Below are 21473 nucleotides of genomic sequence, written 5' to 3'. Positions count from 1 at the left end.
CTGAAACAGGCTCCAGGCTCTGAGCTGGCAGTCAGCACAGAGCCCGACGCGGGGCTCGAACCCACGAACCGCGAGATCATGACCCAAGCGAAAGTCGGAAAGTCGGACGCTTAACCGACTAAGCCACCCAGGCGCCCCAACTTGATAGGCATTTTGGAAGTAAGTTATCTCTGGTGTTTGAGGGAATTGGAACATCACCGTTCAAATTCCAGTGTTACTTTTGAGTAGTGTGATGCTATTTTGATTCTTGATTTTCATGGGTAAACCCCCACTTTTTTTTGGTAAATTTTTAATGTTTTTTATTTATTTCTGAGAGAGAGAGACCGCGTGAGCAGGGGAGGGTCAGAGAGAGAGGTAGATACAGAATCTGAAACAGCTAGCTGTCAGCACAGAACCGGACACGGGGCTTGAACACATGAACCATGAGCTCATGACCTGAGCTGAAGTCAGATGCCTAACCAACTGAGCCACCCAGGCGCCCCAAGTAACCCCCCCCCTTTTTTTTAAATCCTCTTCCAAATGCTTAAAATCTTTTAGAACTACATTAAGAGCATTGGCTCTAAAATTCATGCACAAACATGCTTCATCACCACTCACTAGCCTTATGGTCAGTTTTCTTTTTTGTGAATTGAGTAATAGTGTCTACCGTTTACTGTTTCTATGAAGACTAAATGAGCTTATGTACCTAAATGCCCAGGACACTGTTTGGCACAAAGTAAGCCTCATAGATATTAATACTGTTACTATTCTTTTCATCGCTGGTGTTCTGAAATTTCATATTGATGTGCCTTGCTGTGTTGTGATTCTTTTGCATTTGCTGTGTTGGGTGCTCCATAGGCCATATTAATCTGGAAACTGAGGCCCTTCAGGCTGAATTTGTTTTTGGGTAATTGTCTTGAATTAATATTAATTTATTCGTATTTTGTAATTTCCTTCCCTCTAGTACTCCTATTCTTTAGATCTTGGATCTCCTAGACTGATGATTTACTTTTTTTTAGTACTTTCTTTTTTATTTTCCGTCTCTCTTTATTCAGCTTTCTGGGAAATGTTCTTAACTGTTTTCTAGCCTTTCAGTGTAATGTTTTTAATTTCTAGGAGCTCTTTAAAAATTTTTTTTTAACATTTATTTATTTTTGAGACAAAGCATGAGCAGGGGAGGGGCAGAGAGAGAGGGAGACACAGAATCTGAAACAGGCTCCAGGCTCTGAGCTGTCAGCACAGAGGCTGTTGCGGGGCTTGAACCCATAGGCCGCGAGATCATGCTAAAGTCAGATGCTTAACTGACTGAGCCCCCCAGGCGCCCCATAGGAGCTCTTTCGTATAATTGGATATTCTTCCTTTTTTTTTTTTAGGTTTATTTATTTATTTTGAGAGAGAGAGAGAGAGAGGGAGTGACCATGTGTGTGTGCATGAGCAGGGGAGGGTCAGAGAGGGAGAGAAGAAAATCCCGAGCAGACTCTGCTGTCTGCACAGAGCCTAATGGGGGGCTCAAACTCATAAACTCGTGATATCATGACCAAAATCAAAGCGGTGGATGCTTAAACCGACTGAGCCACACTTTGTTTTTGTTTTATGGATACGTTAATTCTCATCACTTAGAGAATGTTATATAATATTATTTTTTTAAATTGGGGTTTTCTTCTTTCATGCATCATTTCTGTTCTTCTAGGTCTTTTTTCTTCTTTCCTCATTTGTCTTTCCCATTGGAGACTTCCAAGGGTGTCTGGTGGTTAATTCTTTGGTGTGTCTTCATATTTAAGATGGGAGGCACGACCAAGCTCGTGGGGCCCGTTGATCCTGGTGGAACTCCCCTGAATGTCTCTAGGTCTTTCCCTTTTGAGTTTGCCAGACTCCCAGGCAGTCCCTGGCTCCTGCCCACAGGGGAGCTGAAGCCTGTCCGTTCCTCTTGCCAGAGCTGGGACAGTGGAGGAAGGTTTCCACTCAGATCCATTTTTCATTTCGGTCCCCACCCCAGCCGTGAGACTGTAGCCAAAGACCCATCGGTCCCTAGTAAATACACAGAGGGCTCATGGGGGGCTCTCCATTCCTCCGCTCCTCTCTGCCCCCTGGCCTTTGCAGGTGCTGCGGGGCCCGGGTCCGCACCTCTCAGGAGTTGCTTGTTTCTCGATAACATCACCTTCAAAGTTTGGTTGCAGTTTTCCCAACTCCCCGCCCTGCCTCTTTGGTCCTGGTTCCTGCTTCCCTGGTGTGAGGGTTTTCGCCTTTGCATTCCTGTCTTCTTTTGTTTCCCTCCCTGTGAAACTGCGTTGCTCTTGCTGTGGGGTGCTGGCATTTGGGAAAGGATTTGGCATGGCAGATGTAGGCGCCGCTTCTGGGATCCAGCCCACTCCCCCCCCCCCCCCCCCCCCCGCTCCTGCGCCTGGGAGGGGTGCCTGGTTCCTGGGTCCCCGCCTGTCCCACTCACAGGCATCCTAGCTTTCCGGCCCAGGGGTTCTAGAAGGCCCTCCTCCCTCCATCTCTACTTCTTTCTCTAGACCTAGACCTGGCTTAGGGAGAAAAGAAAATCAATGGGAAAGTCCTCTGTAATTGCTTCAAAATTGAGAATGTCTGGAGCCCTGGGGCAAGGCTGGAGTGGGTGCATTTGCATGTCTTTGGCTGGGCTGAGGCCTTGACCCCTCGGGGCTGCTGTGGGATTCCCTTTATTTGGACGTGAGCACCTACTTTGTGGGCTGGGCACCTGGCTGGGGCCCGGCAAAGTCCCAGCCCTCGGGGGGTCCCATATACAGGGCTGGAAGTAGAGCTGGGGTTAAAGCCCCACTGTCCTTCTCTAGTGGGGGTGGGGTTCACTAAAAGATGTGCTTTGGGATCTGACCCCCTTGAGGGAGCTCGGGTTGCCTCCCAATGGGAGGGGAGGGAGGCCGAGTGTGGGAGCTGGAGGGACAAAACCCAGCAGCAATAGCAGGAGAGGCAGGGAGGGGAGGGGAGGGCGGGTCTCCTCCCCTCCTGGCGGGACAGGGCAGGAGCTGGTTGATCAGGCCCCGTGGCTCTTCTCTGCTGCTCTAGACTCACGGCTGCCTCTGCTGTGCTGATGGGAGCTTGGGGACAGTGGCAGTGGCCACAGGTCCCGTGGCCCAGTCAGAGCACCAAGAACGTGCAGGGCAAGCCCCCCAACCCAGTCCGGAGCTCTGCCCCTCAGCCTTTCTTACCTGCCTTGGGGGACCTACCTCTATAAGAGGGAAGTGTTGTGGTCACAGCTTCGCTCCTTTCCTGCTGCCTTCATTTTACTTTAGAGGAAAGTAAGGCACAGAGAGGTTGTGTTGCCTCCCCAAGGCCACACAGCTGGGAACTGAGGGCCTCTAGAAGCAAGGCCTTCTAGAGGTGGGGAGAGCGAGGTCACTGGTAGGAATTTTTCGTCCTCTTTCCTTTTTTCCTTTCTTGGCTCATTTGAATTTACTCACTCACTTCATTTTTTGCAAATTTTGTCAACGTGAGAGTTCATAAAAATTACTCAGAAAGGTTACTCAGAATGTAATACTTACTGTGTTAGTGTTCAGGTTGGCCTCTCTCCACCCCGCACTAACCTTTCTTTTTTTTAAAAAAATTTTTAAAATGTTTATTCATTTTTTTGAGAGACATAGAGAAACAGCATGAGCAGGGGAGGAGCAGAAAGAGAGGGAGACACAGAATCTGAAGCAGGCTCTAGGCTCTGAGCTGTCAGCAGAGCCCGATGCGGAGCTCGAACCCACGAACTGTGAGATCATGACCTGAGCCGAATTCAAATACCCAACTGATGAGCCACCCAGGAGCCCCTGACCTTTCTTTTCCTACAGATTTTTTTTTTTTGAGAGAGAAGTGAGCGTACGCACCCGTGCGCGCGCACACACACACACACACACGCAGAAGGGGGGCAGAGGAAGAGGGGGAGAGAGAATCCCAAGCAGGCTCCATGCTGTCCACACAGAGTCCGATGTGGGCCTCAATCCCACAACCATGAGCTCATGACCTGAGCCGAAATCCAGAGTCGAACACTCCACTGAGCCACCCAGGTACCCCTATATGGAGTTTTTTTGTTTGTTTGTTTTGTTTTTAAAATTTGGGTTTAAGATACACAGAGAAATGGGCATAGATCGTAGACGTACAGGTCTATCCTTTTTTCCCCAAACCGACCCCACTGCGTTAACTGCCACCCTGCTCATTGTCTTCCCCCTCCCCGTCCCAAGGTGACCCCGGCAAACTACCCGAGATTTGAGCTGCCTGCCTGTCGGGCACAGGTAGCACAAGGAAGCGAGCGGTGTGTTGTCTTCTGTGTGAGGTGGGGAGACTGACTACGGCCCTGGTCCGGTGGCGGTTGTTCCTCCTCTCTGGGAATGTCCGCGGTCCGGCCGTGTCGCGGTGTGTTCATCCAGCTGTTGAAAGACGTTTGGGTCGGTTCCCGATTTTGACTACTGTGGGTGGCTAGACTCTGTGCGCAGAAGGCGTAGAAATGCCGACTTGCTGGGCGCCTTTCCACGCTTCACCCTTGGATATACACCTGCGAGGGCACGGCTGCGTCACAGAGGCTGGCAGATTGTGCCCGACTGGTCTTGAGAGTGATCGTGCCAACCTGCGCTTCCTCCAGCCGCGTGTTAATATTTAATCTTGTCCATCCTTTGTTGTCGATGTTAATCCCACCTGTATGTGGTGTTTATTTTTTATTTATTTTCACTTTTTAAAATGTTTATTTATTTTAGAGAGAGAGAGACACAGACAGACAGAGCGCGAGTAGGGGAGGGGCAGAGAGAGAGGGAGATACAGAATCCGAAGCAGGCTCCAGGCTCCGAGCTGTCAGCACAGAACACGACATGGGGCTCGAACCCACGAACTGTGAGATCATGACCTGAGCTGAAGTCGAAGGCTTAACCGACTGAGCTACCCAGGTGCCCCATGTACGTAGTAGTTTAAATTCACATTTCTTCCCTGGTTTAAGAGGCTGAGTACCGGGGCGCCTGGCTGGCTCAGTTGTCGAAATGTACAACTCTTTATCTCATCTCAGGTTGTGAGTTCGAGTCCCATGTTGAGTACAGAGGTTCCTAAAAAAAAAAAAAAAAGGAGGCTCAGTGCCTTGTTGTCAGTTTACTGGGCGTTTGGACATCTTATCTGTGACCCTGCGAGTGCCCATTTCTACTTTCTGTTGTTTGTCTTTCTCTTATTGAATCACAGGAGCTCTTTATATATTCTGGATACAGACCCTTCCTTGATGACATACCACACAGATCTTTTTCCAGGCACTTGCTTCCCTTTTCTCACTCCTCATGGTGTCCTGGGATGAATCGATGGTTCTCCTTTGAATGCAGTGCAGCGCATCATTCTTATCTTTTTGGTTCCTGCTTTTTATAAAAGGGGCTTTGAGAAAGCTTTGTTTGCCCTCGGGCTGTGAAGGTATTTTCCAGCGTGTTCTTCTGGAAGCTTTCCTGTTTCGCCTCTCACGTGTAGATCCAGTCTGCCTGGAATTGATTTTTATGTGCGGTGTGAAGCCAGCGGGTCAAGACTCCTGGTTTCTCCCTCGTGGATTTCCAAGCCGGCCGGCAGTGTTTACTGATAGGACTGTTTTTTCTTTGCTGCGTGCGCCGCAGGGCTGTGTCAGGATTGGCCTGTCCCAGGTCTATCCACGTGCCGGTGCTGGCCCAGCTTCATGATCGCAGGTGGATATGTTTGGGGATTTGATCACAAAGAGCTCCCACGTTGTTGTTCCTCTTCAAGGTTGCCTTGGCTCTTCTTGACCCTTTCCGTTTCTGTAGAACAGTTTTTTTTGTAATCTGGTGAAGGGCATGCACATCGACCATTTTAAGCGATTTTAGGTGTCCAGGTCTATGGCATTAGGTACATTCACACCACTCTGTAGCATCCCCACCTTTCATCCCCACAACATTTCCATCATCCCAGAATGAAACCTTGTCCCCATTAAACAACAATTCCCCATTCTGCACCCCTCCCCCCACAGCCCCTGGCACCCACCTTTCCGCTTTCTGTCTCTATGAACTTGGCTACTCCAGGGACTTCATAAAAGAGGGATCCTACTTTCATCTCTGCATTTGTTTTTCTGTGTCTGGCCGATTCCACTGAGGATCATGTCCTCAAGATTCATCCATGTTGGAGCACATGTCAGAGTTTTCCTTTTTTTTTTTTTTTAATAAAACATTTTATTTATTTGTTTATTTTGAGAGAGAGAGAGAGAGAACATGAGCGGGGGCGGGAGAGAGAGAGAGAGAGAGAGAGAGAGAGAGAGAGAGAGAGAGGGGGGGCGGGGGAGATAATCCCAAGCAGGCTTTGCACTGCCAACACAGATCCCGACACGGGGCTCGAACTCGCGAACCGTGAGATCAGGACCTGAGCCGAGATCTGAGAGTCGGACGCTTAACTGATAAGTCCTCCAGGCGCCCCTCCTTTCTTTTTAAGGCTGAATCCTATTCTCTTGTATGGATGAGTTCTGGGTCTCCAGACGAGCCTGGGGCAGCTCCCACCTCTGGCTCTTGTGACTAATGCCACTGTGAATACGGGTGTGCAGATATGTCTTCGAGCGTCTGGTTTTTAGTTTGTGTGTCACATGCAGGGACTGAACACACACAACTGCCGGGATCTGCACCGGGATTGCACTGAATCTGGCTCAATCTGGCCAAAGTGAGCATCCCGGTAGGTACATCTGGTGATTTCCTTGGGAGGGACCCCCAAAATGGGTCTGCGTGCCTTTTCCAGGCCTTGAAGAGTTTTCTGCCCGGTTGCTTCCTGAAAGCTGGGGACGGGCTGGCTCTCTCCTCACCCTCCCTGGGCGGCTTCCCACCCGCCTCCGCCCTCCCCGCAGCCAAACCCCAAATGTGCTCATTCGAAAGATGAGAATGGCGTCATCCCCTTTTGATACTTCTTTGTAATCCTAACGAGACATTTCTTCCTGGATTCAGCCTTTTGCTGTCGTCGGTGATTTGCTTGGGATTCTGACTGAATGAGAAGACTCTATATGGCGAGGGCCTTATCCCACCCGGCTTAGGTGTCACAGAAGGCCTCTGCTTCTCCACATCAGCGGGAGTCTGAAGGTCATTTCATCCGGAGGGTCCTCACACTATTTTCAGCTGCTGTCATAGAAACGCCTGAGTCACATGTCGGTGCTCTGGGCTGGAATGAGCTCTTCTCTGGGTGATAGCCCTGATTTGATCATGCTGCTGAGATGCTCTGATAGCCTTTGGTGACACTTCGAGGGACACAGCTCCTTTCTGAGGCCGAAACGCTTTAAATAGAAAGGGGCAATATATTGGTTCTGTGTTGGTTGGGGAGGGCGTCGTTGGGAGTGAAAACGGGCCGAGAGGGTCTCTGGGTGGTGTGGCTGAATGGAAAAGTGTAGAATTGGGAGTCAGAGCCTCAATTTCCTCATCTGCTGAAGAGGGAAGAATCCTCCCTCCGGGGCTGCTTGGGGTGGGGAGACAGAATGAGGCAAAGCCTTTTGAAGCCTTTAGTAGACCGTATGCTGGCTGTGAAGCAGGGGCCCAGGAAGGCCCTAGCTAATCATAACCTCGCCCATCCCTCCCCTCCATAAACGCTAATTGAGCTCCTACTGTGTGCAGCGTAGGGGGCCCTTGGGATGGAATAAACCCATACTGTAATGTAAGGGTCTGCAGACCATAGCCACAATAGGTGTGCCTCCTGTTTTTGTAAGTAAAGTTTTATTGGAACGAAGCCCAACAGTTTATGTCCTGTCTGTGGCTGCTTTCCCTGCGGCAGGCAGAATAGGCCCACAGTGCCTAAATGATTTATGATCTGGCCCTTTCAAGAAAAAGCTTGCCGACTCCTGGTCCGGTGGGTGGAGAGGGACAATAAACAAGGAGCTACAATAAAGAAGGAACTAACGTGTGCTTGGTATGATAAATGGTGATAAGCGCTATGGAGAAAAATGGTTCAGGAAAGGGTGTGGGGGTGGGGTGGGCTGCAATCTGAAATAGCATGGCTGGCAAAATAAATAAATAAAACAGCATGGTGAGGGAAGGCCATGTTCATCAAGTGTCACTTGGGGTATACGAGAACGGAGTGAGGTCTATCCAGATGGGAGTTTACAGATAATTTGCCATGTCTGGAGGGAGGAATGGAGTCCAGGCTGAGGTGCAAAGGCCCTGGGGTGCAGCCTGTGGGGCTGTGCTGTTCCATGTTCCAGCCCAGCCCATTTGGAGTGATAAAGCCCTTCGCTGTTTACCAAACCTTTGTACCCACCGTGATCTCACCAGGTACGCCTCCCTGCTCCCACCAGAGCAGGACTAGAAGGGTCCCTAGTGACTGGGTCCCTCTATTACAGAGGCAGGATTCCTCTGGCCGGATGATGTGGCTTCACTGTTACTCTGGGGGGAGGGGGGGTCTAGCCCCTTACAGAGTATATCTGGATTCATTCCCTAGCTCCTAGCACACAGTAGGCCTACATAAGCATTGACAGAGGGAGGGAGGGATGGATGGACAGAGGAAGGTTGGACATTGCCTGGATTCGAGTTCTGCCTTCTGGCGATCTTGGCCGGCCTCAGAGTCGGCAAACCTCTGAAGCTCTTCCTGTGCTCCGGGTTTGGGTGATGGGGCTGGCGATGGCTGAAAACAGGCTGGCCGGTGCCCCCGGATTCGTGACTCACTGCTGTATTCCGGGGGTGCTTGTCCGTGGCTGGCAGTCCGTGGGGTGGAGGGGCTGGGATGGTGGGGGTCGTAGCCTGGGGAGGGCCTGTTAACTCAGTGCGTGAGGGGGCACACACGGGGTAGCCAAGGCTGACCTTGCCCGGCTCTGATCCTGCCCAGCTCCTTGCTGCTTATGCTCCCGCAGGGGCCCTGAACCTGTCCCCCCGGAGAGCTGGCCCTCAGTGCCTCCTTTCTCACCCCCCTGGGGCATCCTTGTCCTCTCCCTGGGCACTGGGGACCAGAGAAGGAGAAGACCACTTTCCAGGCGCCTCCTAGAGTGGTGGTAGGGGAGGGGGTGGGGGAAGGGGCTTCCCTCACTTTCCCTCTCTCAGGGCCCAGGAAGCAGCAGCTGGACTAGAGGTGAGGGCCCGCCATGGTGGGATTCCCAAGCTGAGGGCTTGGTGTGACAGTATGTTTGTAGCACTGGCCCAGCGACTTGGTCCCCCAGACAGCCTCTGAGCCTCAGTTTCTTTGTCTGTAAAATGAGAACAAGGTTCCCGTGCTTCCAGGGCTGTTGGGAGGGTGAGCTGTGGGGAGCTGGCAGCCCAGGGAGCGCCTGCCTTACTCTGGGCATCGGGGCGCCCTGGGCAGAGAGGCTGCTCTACCAGTTGGCAGAGAGGAGGGCTTTTCTGTTGTTGTTGTTATTATTGTTGTCGTTTTCAAATTTATACGGTGAATTTCAAATTAACCATTTGAAAGTATGTTATTTGGTAGTATTGAGTGCATTTGCAGGAGCCATCACCAGCTCTCAGGTTGCAAAATTAAAATTTTAAGGAAGGACAGATGGAATTTGGGTAGAGGAAGTGGCCCCTTCCAGAACCGGACTTGGAGCAGGTGCTCTGTCTCTCTGAGTCCCAGGGTTTTACTGCCATGAGAAGACAGTAAAAATGGTAGCTGATGTCGTGTGGCATCATGAAAGCATTTTACACAGTATGTTTTATTTTTATTTTTTATTTAAAAATTTTTTTAGTGTTTCATTTATTTCTGAGAGAGAGAGAGAGAGAGAGAGAGACAGTGTGAGCAGGGGAGGGCCAGAGAGAGAGGGAGATACAGAATATGAAGCAGGCTCTAGGTTCCGAGCTAGCTGTCAGCACAGAGCCTGACACGGGGCTCGAACCCACGAACCGTGAGATCATGGCCTGAGCCGAAGTCGGATGCTCAACCGACTGAGCCACCCAGGCACCCCTACACATGTTTACTATATGACCCACTCCACATAGCCTGGGGACACTGAGAAACTTGCCTGAGAAAGTCACAGAGCACGTGGGCGTTGGAGCCAGGGTTTTGTCTCTTTGTCGTCCCTGGGGACCCTTCTGTCCTCTCTTTTCCCTGGAGGAGGACAGGCTTGTCAGAGGTCCCATCCCTGCCCCCACTCCAGTTTCCAGCAAGGAAAGGTCTTCACAGACTGAGGCTGAATTTAGTCTAAATTAATTTAAGATTATGAAAAAAATTTTGTTAAGTTTATTTATTTTGAGGTCGAGAGTGAGCATGAGTAGGGGAGAGGCAGAGAGAGCGGAGGAGAGAGAATCCCAAGCAGGCTCCATACTGTCAGCACACAGAGCCTGATGCGGGGCTTGAACCCCCAAATTGTGAGATCATGAGCTGAACTGAGAGTTGGACGCTTAACTGACTGAGCCCCCCAGGCGCCCCTAAATTAATGAAAATTTAATAAAATTAAAGCTGTGTTAACTTGCCAGCCATATTTAAGTGCTTAGTGGCTGCAAGTGGCCAGTGGCTACTGTAGTGTCAGGGCAGATATAGAGCACGTGTCCGACGCTGTTGGTTACGGGGCCGCGGGTGTCCTTTATTTGCCTGGTCTGCTCAGAACGGCAAGCAGAGCGGCGAGAACACTCTTCTCTGGGTGACTGCCTCGTAGGGGTGCAGGGCCGATGACCGGGCTCTGGGGTAAGCCCCAGCTCTGCCCCCTGCCCAGTGCCCTGTGACCTGTGGTTGCTGGTTGTGCTAAGGCCGGCGTGTCCTGAGTGACCATGTGTGAATGTGAAGTGGTTTAAGCACTCGTGATGCCAGGTGGGCCATCCCTGTTTGTTTAGCATTCACCGTTATTTTTCTGAATGACGGTAATTTATTGTGGTTACACTGTTTTAGGTCACTGGTGTTAGCTTCCAAGGTGGCCAGGGAGCAGACGGCGCCTCTCACCACCAGGGGGCAGCCTGGGACCGGGGTGGGGACAAGGCCTTGCGCTCAGCCCCATGGTGGGTGGGAGGGAGACCCCTCCCACTTAAGGCTCCGCTGGAGGATTTCCAGCAAAGTCTAGGGAGAGGCCAGTGGGCTCTGGCTTGACTGTCACTGCCACCTGGAGCCCTGAGACCCACATCTTGGGACCTAGAAGGCCATCACTGGGTCCCCCAGGGGTGGGTGTGAGGAGCAGGGGTGCATACCTCGACTTTGAGAGGTATGCTGGGGCATGGGCTGGGGCCTCAGACAGCAGCCTGGAGACTCTGGCGATGTGGGGCAGGGATCAGCGGCCCGTCCTCCACGCCAGGGAGATGGGGCAGGATGGCCTGGGACGGCGCATGGTCCCAGTGGTTGGGGGTCGCACCTGCCGTTAGTATCTGTGTTGCCGGAGCAAGCACTACCCTCTCTCCTGATTCTGACGAGTGTCTATCTGCTCTCGCCCTCAGACGATCAGAAATAGTGCTCGTGCAGTTAGTGCACAAGTTGACCCTTCCTGTGTGCCAGGTCCTGGCAGTCCTCGCCTGCAGGGAGGGGACCTGCCTTTGGGGGGGGGTAATCTACATTACCAAGTGGCTTCGGTGGGGACTTGGATCCAGTGGCCAGTGGGGTTTCTCTGAGGCATCCAGGAGGCCCGGCCTAAGGGGGAAGCCAGGCGGCTGCGTGTCTACAAGGACCCCTGGGGGCTGGTGGGGGAGGGCGGGGAGGGGGGAAGGAGGCAGGCACTGGCTTTCAGAAGCGTCTCTGATTTGCATCCGAGATCTGTTGCTCTGAGGGGCTTCAGGCGGATAACTTGGGGAGAGGACGGGGGGGGGTGCATATGTGCCAATATACGCCCCCGTCCTGAGTGCTGTCCTTGTGGCTGGCAATGCTGTGCCCATTCCATGGAGTTGCATGCCCGTGGTCTGGGAGGGGCACACGCCGGCCCATGGTCTTGCCAGGGCACCAGAAGTCCCGCCGGACCCCGGGAAGGGAGTTTGGGCGCCGTTGAACCCCTGTGGCGGGCGGGAGCCGTTGGTGGCATCCGGGCCCCAACGCCCCACTGGGCCTTGGGTGCTGCTGGGCGGGTTTCACAAGCCTGGGCAGGGGCAGGCCTGGGCCACCGGGCTTCCGTGCGGCCCGAGGCAGGAAGAGCTGGCGGCTGATGTAAGCCCTTGCGCAAACCTCTGGCTGCTGGCTTCCGGAGCCTTCTACCCGCCTGCCTGCCAAGGAGGAAGCCTGGGGCCTAGCGGGGCCCAGAGGCCCTGCTGCCTGGGCTCGGGCCACATGGGTGTCCTGACCGGCCGCCATGGCCCTGGGTCCCGAAGGCTTGGCGCTGGAGTCGGGTGAGAGGGCTGGGTGAGGCCGGGCGGCAGGCTGGGGACTCCGAAGACTGGGGGGGGGGGCGGGGCGGGGTGATGGCACGTGTGGCCAGGAGTTGTTCTCCTGCCATTTCCCTGTATGTACCCCCGAGGTGCTGGGTGGGCTTTGTGGCATTCTGAGTCCCCGGGAGGTGGCAAGTGAGCACCCGTTGTACAAAGACTCTGCGTTAGGGGGCTGCTGGGGACCCTGAGGTCGGACGGGGCTCTGAGGGTGCTCCTCCTCCACGGGCTGGGGCTGCCTGTAGTATCTTGTCTGGGTCATCACAAACAGTGGCCGCCTCACAAGGATGTGAGGAGGTTACCCGAGAAGCCCTTAGCTCCAGCTGGCCAGAGCTGGCTCCTGCTGGGTGCTTGGTGACCCCCCCCACCACCATGCTCAGGTCTGTGGGTAGGCCTCTGCCCCTCCTCCCGGGGGCGTTGGCGGGAGGATTCGGAATCCGCACAGCCACGCTCGGGAGCTGTCAGTGACCTGGCACCAATGCGCTTTGTTGTTATTCTTGTCTGGTGCACGGCTTCCCTCTTCGCTAAGGTTCTTAAGGGAGGCATTAGTATTCTCATTTTGCTGATAAGCCAACTGAGGCCAGGGAAGGGAAGCCCTCCGTGACCCGGAGGCCTGCCGGGATCGTCCCCTGGAGGGTGAGGTGTGTGTCTCTTGAGGGCCAGTGCCCCTGGCTGGTGGCAGTGAGGGGGCATCCCTTCCGGTAGGGGCCTGGCCGGATGGGGCGTGGCAGGGCGAAGTGGCTTCCACCTAGGCCGCTGGCACACTGTTCTAGCAAGCAGCAGTTGGCCACACCCACCTCCCCTTCGGGGGGCCTCAGGTGGGAGGCTCTGCTCTCTGGAAGGATGGCCCGTTGCTCTCGCTTCACTGTTTCCTGCCTAGTCCGCTGGAGTGGAGGGATGCTTGCTGGGTGTGAACTCCGGGTCACGGCTCCTGGCTGTGGGACCCGGCCCTGCCCACCTCCCAGCATCAGCTTCCTGATGCCTTAAATGGGCGCATGCTTCTTCCAGCACTGGGCTGGCTGAGGCCTCCTCCGGGCTGCCCAGGGCTGCCGTGGGGTCGACCTCCAACTCGTGGCATCCTCCCTGATCCAGGAGCTCAGAACATGAGCAAGGGCTTTAGGCCGTGAGCCCCCCCCACCTACCCTGCCCTCTGTGGCCTCAGGAGGTCCCTGCCGCCCACCACACCTCAGCTTTCATCTGCAGGTGGGGAGACTGTCCCGCCTGGGTCTGGGAATGGGAAAGTCCTCTTGCCAAGTGTTGGGTGCTCCGGAAGTGAGAGTCTTTGGTGGTGGGCGTCCTTCTGGCTGTTCCTCTGGGGCCACACTGCAGTCTTTTCAAGTCCTGGGGGATCTGGTTGAGGTGACCAGACCCATCCTGAGCCCGAGGGTCTGGGGTGGGACGGAAAGGCCTCTCTGTTGTCCCTGCCGGTGCTGGCTCCGAGAAGGGGGCGGGGAGACATGGGGTTCCCGGGGCGCTGGGCCGGGCACTGGGGGCCTGGTGGGTGCCTGACAGCCCCCCCTTCTCTCTGCAGGCGAGGCCTTCTTGGGCAGCTTTGTGGCCAGCGGGATGGGGCCCTCAGCCTCGTCCCATGGGAGCCCCGTGCCCCTGCCCTCTGACCTCTCCTTCCGCTCCCCTACCCCCAGCAACCTGCCTATGGTGCAGCTGTGGGCCGCTCATGCCCATGAAGGTAAGGAGTGTGCCAGGTGGGTGGGGGTGAGGGCTGTGGGGCACTGTCCCTGGCACCTCTTAATCCTGCCCACTCCCTTCTACCTCTGGGCCTCTCTTCTTGCGGTGGCTGGGGAGTGGCCGGGGTGGGGGGGCAAGCCCTGGTCATCCAGCTGCCCTGCTGTTCTTCACATACTCAGTGCTTCCTCTGGTCTCTGTCACAGGGCCTTTGCACAAGCGTTCCTGCTGCTGTGGCCCCTCACTCACCCTCTGTTAAACCTGAGTAGGGCTCAGCGGCCCCCACCCCCACCCCCCGCCCTGGCCCACCTCTCACCAGAAGAACAGGTTTATCTGTGTATTTGTGATACATCCATTTTCCCACCAGGGTGAGCACTGAGGTCAGGGCCTAGGTTGTTCTGGCCACCGCCCTCTCCCTGAGGACCCTCGATAAGCAGCGTTGGAGCAATGGGACCGGGGTCATTGGGCTCTCCTGCTGCAGTTCTGCAGTGAGGGCCACGGTCCCTTCTGTCAGGGAAGGGACGGAGGGTCCTGAGGAACCCTGCGCTCCTCCCCCACCTCTGGCGGATTTTGGATGCTAGGTTCTGGGGTCGGGCTGCAGAGCTGAGGGCTTTCAGGGGTCTTTCACAGTGCACGTCTCCCCACTTCCTCCTCCTCCCAGAGTCTCACCAGGAGGGGGTGTTCCTGCCTCTCTAGGCCTGGGAAGGTGGGCAGTCCTTTGGGGGTGGGGTCTCACCTGAGCCTCCCACGGTAGCCAGCAGGGTGGGGCTGGAGGGACCTGAAGAGCCAAAGCTGCCTCTGGCGCCTGTGTGCCACCAGCCTGCTCCTCTGCCCCTCCTGACCCCCTTTTCTCCCGTGTCACAAATGCTATGCAATAACGCACACGCAGTAACACTTCCAAACACGTAGGGTGCTTCTTCCTATGCACGATGTGCTGCCTGCTTGAACTCACTTTATGCGCCCAACAAGCCGTGAGGGAAGGACCGCGTGGTCCATTCTACAGACAAGAAAGCAGAGGGATCCGATGCGATGTTTCAGGGACTGAAAGAGATCATGTGTATCAGGAGGTCTGAATTATTCTGGGATTGGTGCTAAAGACATTAGCAGGTGCCACCGTGGGCGAAGCCTGGGCCCGGCCTGGCCAGGGACAGGTCTTGCATCTCTGGCCTCGGATGGCACAACTGGGGGCATGTGGGGCCCCAGTCTCAGGGGTCTCTGATTGGCCTTTGGTCCTGTAGGACCCCCAGCCCAGGCAGAGCATCAGGACCCTCCCCCAGGGCTCAGCATCTGCCTGCTTGCCAGCCGGCCTGGCTTTCTGGGCCCAGTTAAAGTGCTCTCTTAGATGGCTCCTTTGCTTTCTCTGTGGCTACCCTCTCCTGTCTTCTCTGTCCCGCAAAGCCCCTATTCTGGGCATGCCCGGTGGGGAGGCCTCACTGGGAGGATCCTCACCAGAAGGAGCTTCTTCTGGGCAGCACCTGCTTGGGAGGCCTGACAGCCGGAGATGCTGGTTAGACTGAATTCAGAGGTGATGGACCTCCTCTGGGTCACACAGCAGAAGGGGACTCAGTAAAACAGTAAACCACCCAGGGTGGTCTGTGTTGGGCTGAGGTTAACTGTCCCAGTGACCTCCGTTCACAGCCAGGCTCCTCTGCTCTGTGACTTTGGACCAGCGGTCGTCCCTGAGCCAGTTTTCTCATCGATAAAGTAAGGACATTCAGGGTATCTGCCCCGCAGTTTTGTTCTGTTGAAGTTTAAATGAGAATAACAAAGGCCAAGTAGCCACAAGTGTTTGGCCTGTGATTAGAGCTCTCATCATCATCATCATCATCTGCCTCACTCTTCCGGTGGGGATTTGAGAGCCCGATCGGCTGGCGGCTGCATGGGCCTGGAGGGAGGCAAGCCTGCCCTATGGAGCTGGAGCCGGTCGTAGATCTGGGGGCTCTCTCAACAGCTAAAATAGCTTATTTTCAAGAAACAGAGGGGGATGGGAGGAAGTTCCTGTTGGGAGGCCATGCATGGGACAGTCTGACTTTTTCTCTCTTCCAGGCTTCTCCCATCTGCCCAGCGGGCTGTACCCATCCTACCTCCACCTGAACCACCTGGAGCCCCCCAACAGCGGGAGCCCCCTCCTCAGCCAGCTGGGCCAGCCCAGCATTTTCGATACCCAGAAAGGTACCAGGGGGCGGGGAGTGGGGAGACAAGTTGGAGGGTACCTCCTGAGGGGCTTCTCTGTGGTCCCCACCGCTACCCAGTACTCCAGGCAGCACCCCCCTCTGTTGTCCAAGACTCCTGCCCCTGAGGGCTCCCACAGGCGCCCTCTCCCTGTTCCCCATGGCCTTCTGGGGCCTTCTACTTGTGCTGTGCTCGCCTGACCATCTCTCAATAGGCTCGAAAAACAACCCTGGCCTCTACCCCTTTCATAGATGAGAAAACTGAGGCCCAGAAAGTTTAGTCGGTGGCCAGGGCGAGATTATGATCTCCGTACCCTCCATTTCCAGAGCCTGCCCTACAAAGGCTGCGCTGTGTCAGACCTCTTTCTTAACTCTGGGGTTGCAGGGCTCCCCTCCTGGCCCGCTTCCGCGCTGGCTGGCTGGAGGGGGCACTCGCTCACGCCTACACTCTCTCTCTCTGTCCTCTGCAGACGGCTTCTACCTGCCCGCCCCGGGGGCTCCGGGCGCCCTGCACTCCCACGCGCCCTCCTCCAGGACCCCGGGCGGCCACTCCTCCAGCGCCCCGGCCAAAGGCTCTTCGCGCGAAGGTCCGGCCAAGGAGCGGGCGGGGCGCGGCGGGGAGCCGCCCCCGCTGTTCGGCAAGAAGGACCCGAGGGCCCGCGAGGAGGCTGCTGGGCCGCGCGGCGTGGTGGACCTGACCCAGGAAGCGCGGGCGGAGGGCCGCCAGGACCGCGGGCCCCCGCGCCTCGCCGAGCGCCTGTCGCCCTTCCTGGCCGAACTGGGGCCGCCGCGCGCGCCGGGCACCGCCGCCGAGTGCAAGGGCAAGAACCCACCCCCGCCGCCCGCGCTGAGCCTCTGCAACGGCGCGGGCGACGCGGGGCTCCCCGCGCTGGTGGCCAAGGAGGCGGCGCGCCAGGACGAGAGCGCGCGGCTGCGGCGCGCAGAGGCCCTGCTGCCCGGGCCGTGCCCCTGCCCATCGCCCCTCCCGCCGCCGCCGCCGCCGCCGCCGCCGCCGCCGCCGCAGCCCAAGGCTCCGCCCGCGCCCCCCGCCGCCCCGGCCGGGGCCTTCGCCGCGCCGCAGCCGGCGTCCGCTGGCGTCTACACCATCTTCCCCGCGGCGGCCGCGGCGGCGGCGCGCGAGCCGGGCCGCGAGCACCGCGTGGTGGCGCCCACCTTCGTGCCTTCCGTGGAGGCCTTCGACGAGCGCCCGGGGCCCATCCAGATCGCGTCGCAGGCGCGCGACGCCCGGGTCCGGGAGCGCGAGGCGGGCAGGCCCGGCGTCCTGCAGGCGCCTCCGGGGTCTCCGCGGCCTCCCGCAGAGCGGCCCGAAGCGCTGCGCGAGAAGAACTCGGTCATCCGCTCGCTCAAGCGGCCGCCCCCCGCCGAGGCTCCGCCGGTTCGGGCCGCGCGCGCCTCCCCGGACGCCCGGACCTACCTCCCCGCCAAGGAACTGCTCAAGCCGGAGGCCGAGCCTCGGGCTTGCGAGCGCGCCCCTCGCGGCCCGGCCGCCGCCCCCCAGCAGGCGGCCAAGCTCTTCGGCCTGGAGCCCGCGCGGCCGCCCCCGCCCGCCGGCCCTGAGCCCAAGTGGAAGCCTTTCGAGCTGGGCAACTTCGCCACCACGCAGATGGCGGTGCTGGCGGCGCAGCACCACCACGCCAGCCGCGCCGAGGAAGAGGCGGCGGCCGCCTCCAAGAAGGCCTACCTGGACCCCGGGGGCGCGCTGCCCCGCGCCGCGGCCGCCTGCGCCAGGCCCGGCTCTGACGTGCACGCCGCGGCCCACGGGCCCGGGGAGGCGTCGGCCATGCAGAGCCTCATCAAGTACAGCGGCAGCTTCGCGCGCGAGGCCGTAGCCGTGCGCCCCGGTGGCTGCGGCAAGAAGAGCCCCTTCGGAGGCCTGGGCACCATGAAACCCGAGCCTGCCCCCACCGGCGCGGGCGCCCCGCGCGCCCAGGCCCGCCTGCCGCACCCCGGGGGCCCCGCAGCGGGCGGAGGCCGGCAGCTGAAGCGGGACCCGGAGAGGCCCGAGAGCGCCAAGGCCTTCGGGCGCGAGGGCTCCGGTGCCCAGGGGGAGGCAGAGGTGCGACACCCACCCGTGGGCATTGCGGTGGCCGTGGCCCGGCAGAAGGACAGTGGCGGCAGTGGCCGGCTGGGGCCTGGGCTAGGAGACCAGGAGCGCTCCCTGTCGCTGAGCAACGTCAAAGGTAGGTCTTGGTCCTGCCTGTCCCCTTCTCCCTGCCTTCCTGGTGCCCTTTGTCCTTTGTTGGCTTGGGGGTTTCTTTATTATGCGTGTGGAGAAACGTGTGAGGTGAGGAGGAGGAGGAGGAAGGAAAGGGATCCTTGTATTTTCCCAACACCAGAACACCTGCAGATCTTTCCCTGGATTCATTTTCCTTTGCGGTGTGTTTCTGTCTGCACAGTTCCTACAGCACACGATGCTGGTCTCCGCGGTTTTCACCATTTCCGAGTGCATTTCCTCTCTCTTGTGAGATCTTTGAATAATTTTTTCAATTTTGAAAAGTGTTTATTAATATTTGAGAGACACAAATCTCTCAAATATTTGTGAGGGGCAGAGAGAGAGGGAGGCACAATCTGAAGCAGGCTCCAGGCTCTGGGCTGTCAGCACAGAGCCCAGCGCGGAGCTCGAACCAACAGACTGTGAGATCATGACCTGAGCCGCAGTCGGATGCTTAACCAACTGAGCCACCCAGGCATCCCTCTTTGTATAATTTTTAAACGGTTTTTATTCTGTCTGGAGTGCACAGCAGGGTTCGACTGACCGGTCCTCTTGTGGGCTTTTTCACTTTCTCTCCTCTGATGTGTTCGTGTTTGGAGTGTCGCATTGAATGTTTTTGTGTGTTGGCAGCTTCCTGATACCTTGAGTCGTTTGTTAAGAATAGGTTTTTAGCGGGGGCACCTGGGTGGCTTAGTCGGTTAAGCGTCCGACTTTCGCTTGGGTCATGATCTCGCGGTTCGCGGGTTCGAGCCTCGTGTCGGGCTCTGTGCTGACTGCCAGCTCAGAGCCTGGAGCCTGTTTCAGTCTGTGACTCCCTCTCTCTCTGACCCTCCCCTGCTCACGCTGTCTCTCTCTCTCTCTCTCCTAGAAATAAATAAAACATTAAAAAAAAATTAAAAAAAAAAAAAAAAAGAATAGGTTCTTAGGAGCACATGTACCCCAGTGTTCATAGCAGCACTCTCCACAATAGCCAAAACATGGAAAGAGCCTAAGTGTCCACCAACGGACGAATGGACGTTTGTGGTTTATCTATACCATGGAATACTCCATGGCAATGAGAAAGAATGAAATCTGGCCATGTGTAGCAACGTGGATGGACCTTGAGGGTGTTATGCTGAGTGAAATAAGTCAGGCAGAGAAGGACAAATATCATATGTTTGCACATATAGGAGGATCAGGAGGAACTTAACGGAGGACCATGGGGGAGAAGAAGGGGGGAAATGGTGGGGGAAAGGGAGAGAGGCAAACCATGAGAGACTCTTGAATGCTGAGAACAAACTGAGGACTGATGGGTGTGGGGGGGGGAGGGGGGGAGATGGGCATGGAGGAGGGCACTTGTGGGGATGAGCACTGGGTGTTATATGGAAACCAACTTGACAATAAACTTTATAAAAAAAAAAAAAAAAAGGATAGGTTTCTAGGAACGGGCTAGATTGGGGCCTTCAATTCTGAGTCCCTGAGAGGGTAACTGCCTTCCCTTGTTCCTTGTCCCTCGTCCCCAGCACCTCGTGTGGGACCTGGTACCCGTAAACGAGTGAATGACCGAGTGTGATGGATAGAAAATGGGTCTCAGTGCACTTGTGGGACATTCAGGACCTTAGTGCCTCAAAAAGACTTGCTAATTTCGGTGGGGAAGAGTGGTACATTTCCTTCAATTACTGTGAGGTTGGATGTTTTTCCAGAACTTGGTTGATTGTAGGTTTTTTTTCCGTCCCTTGCATAGCCGGCCGTTGGAATCCTTCACAAGATTGGGGAGGGTTGGCATTTGTGGCATTTTTGTTGGAAGTCTGGACTTGGGTTGGCCATTGTTGAGCCAGGGACCCTTCTACACTTGGGCACTTGGCCGTGCCCTCTGCCTGGACAGCGTTCAGTGCATTGTGGCGTGGGGTTTTCGGACTGGGGTGAGGGCCCAGGAAGCTCTTGTCCCACTGTCCTTGCTCTTGTGACTTGTCAGCGGTAGGCCTGGATTTCTTCCCCATGTCTCTGTCCCCACTGTACAGCCAGCTTCCCATACTCCCCAGCAGTGAGCTTAGGCTCTACCCACGCTGCGGGCCCCTGTCTGTGGCACCCACATGGCCCCTTCCCTGCCCCCTACCAGACTTACCCCTGTAGACTGCCTAGGTGTCCTGAGTGCTGTCACCTGGGTCCCCATCACTTCCTTTGCCTGGCCCCCCGGTGCCCACCAGTGCTGACTTCTGGGCTTTATCCTCGGTCCCCTGTGAGTGGCCGCTCTCCCGTCCCAGATGCCTCTGGACCCGCCCCCACAGCCCTGCTCTCCTGGGTGGGCTGGCTGAAGCCAGTAAGGCCCAGGCTGCCCTGGGACTCCCACTGGGCCTCGCCCCACTGGTGACACCCACAGTATGGCCGCCTGAGGGACTTTATTTGGCCTAGATGACTCAGAGCGAGTGACACTTCCTGGATGTTTGTTGAGTGACTGAGCCCAGGGTTCTTTGTGTAGCCTCCCCTGGTCCGCTCCTCCCCGAGCCAGGAAAGCCCATCCTCTGACCCGGGAGGGGTGGGGGGCAGTGCTGACCCAAGGCCCTGCCTTATTACGGGATCGAAGGGGTGGGCAGCAGCCCTCGGCCCAGAGGTGCTGGCTCCGGGTGGACAGGCCCTCCTGCTGGGACAGAGGTTTGCACCCAGGGTCCCCTCTGGGAGGTTAGAGCTCTTTGGGGCCTTTCGCGGCACGATGCACACGGGACATGGCGTTGCACCCCTGTTGGGGGCTCCCAGTCCCCTGAGCTCAGGTTGGAGCCCAGAGTACGCCACCCCCCCCCAGGGGTCCTGTGTCCAGGGGGTCCTGCGAGAGCATGTGCACGCGCGAACGTGTGAGAGAAAATACACGTGTGTGAGAATACATGTGGATGTGCATAAGCGTGAGACTGTGTGTGACCCTGTCTGAGTGTGAGGTGTGTGTGTCAGCGTATGAATGTGAGAACTGTGTGAGCATGCGACATTGTGGCTGTGTGAGGTGATGTGTATGTGACCGTGTGTATGAGTGTATGTAAGTGGAAGAGAATGAGAGTCGTGTGACAGTAGGACAGGGGTGTGTGTGACGGAACGTGGGGAGGGAGGGAGGACCTGGTGGCTTTGGGGTGACCTGTTCAGGGGCTGGTCTGAAACAGGCTTTGTCTGTCACCGCCGCCTGTTGGAAAGTAGGCAGCCGGGTTCTCGTTGACACAGTTCCCATCGGAA

At 56.6% G+C, this 21473-nt stretch overlaps 1 protein-coding gene across 2 annotated transcripts in view; it reads left to right on the top strand.

Annotated features, from left to right (window-relative positions):
- The window catches only part of TNRC18 (trinucleotide repeat containing 18), an 86861-nt gene that overhangs the window by 8881 nt on the left and 56507 nt on the right, over positions 1-21473 (top strand). The window contains exons 1-4 of one of the 2 annotated variants that reach the window (XM_039226154.1): positions 12051-12155; positions 13723-13878; positions 15921-16046; positions 16516-18246. In XM_039226154.1, coding sequence (XP_039082085.1) covers positions 12119-12155; positions 13723-13878; positions 15921-16046; positions 16516-18246 — 2050 coding nt within the window. In that variant the 5' untranslated portion in view covers positions 12051-12118. Of the gene's footprint in view, positions 1-12050; positions 12156-13722; positions 13879-15920; positions 16047-16515; positions 18247-21473 lie in introns of those variants that run through there. The other variant, XM_039226153.1, reaches the window with a different exon arrangement.

This window comes from Hyaena hyaena, unplaced genomic scaffold (genome assembly GCF_003009895.1).
Source record: "Hyaena hyaena isolate Hyena2069 unplaced genomic scaffold, ASM300989v1 scaffold_20, whole genome shotgun sequence".
Classification (NCBI taxonomy): domain Eukaryota; kingdom Metazoa; phylum Chordata; class Mammalia; order Carnivora; family Hyaenidae; genus Hyaena; species Hyaena hyaena.
This window is presented reverse-complemented; position numbering and strand designations above follow the sequence as displayed.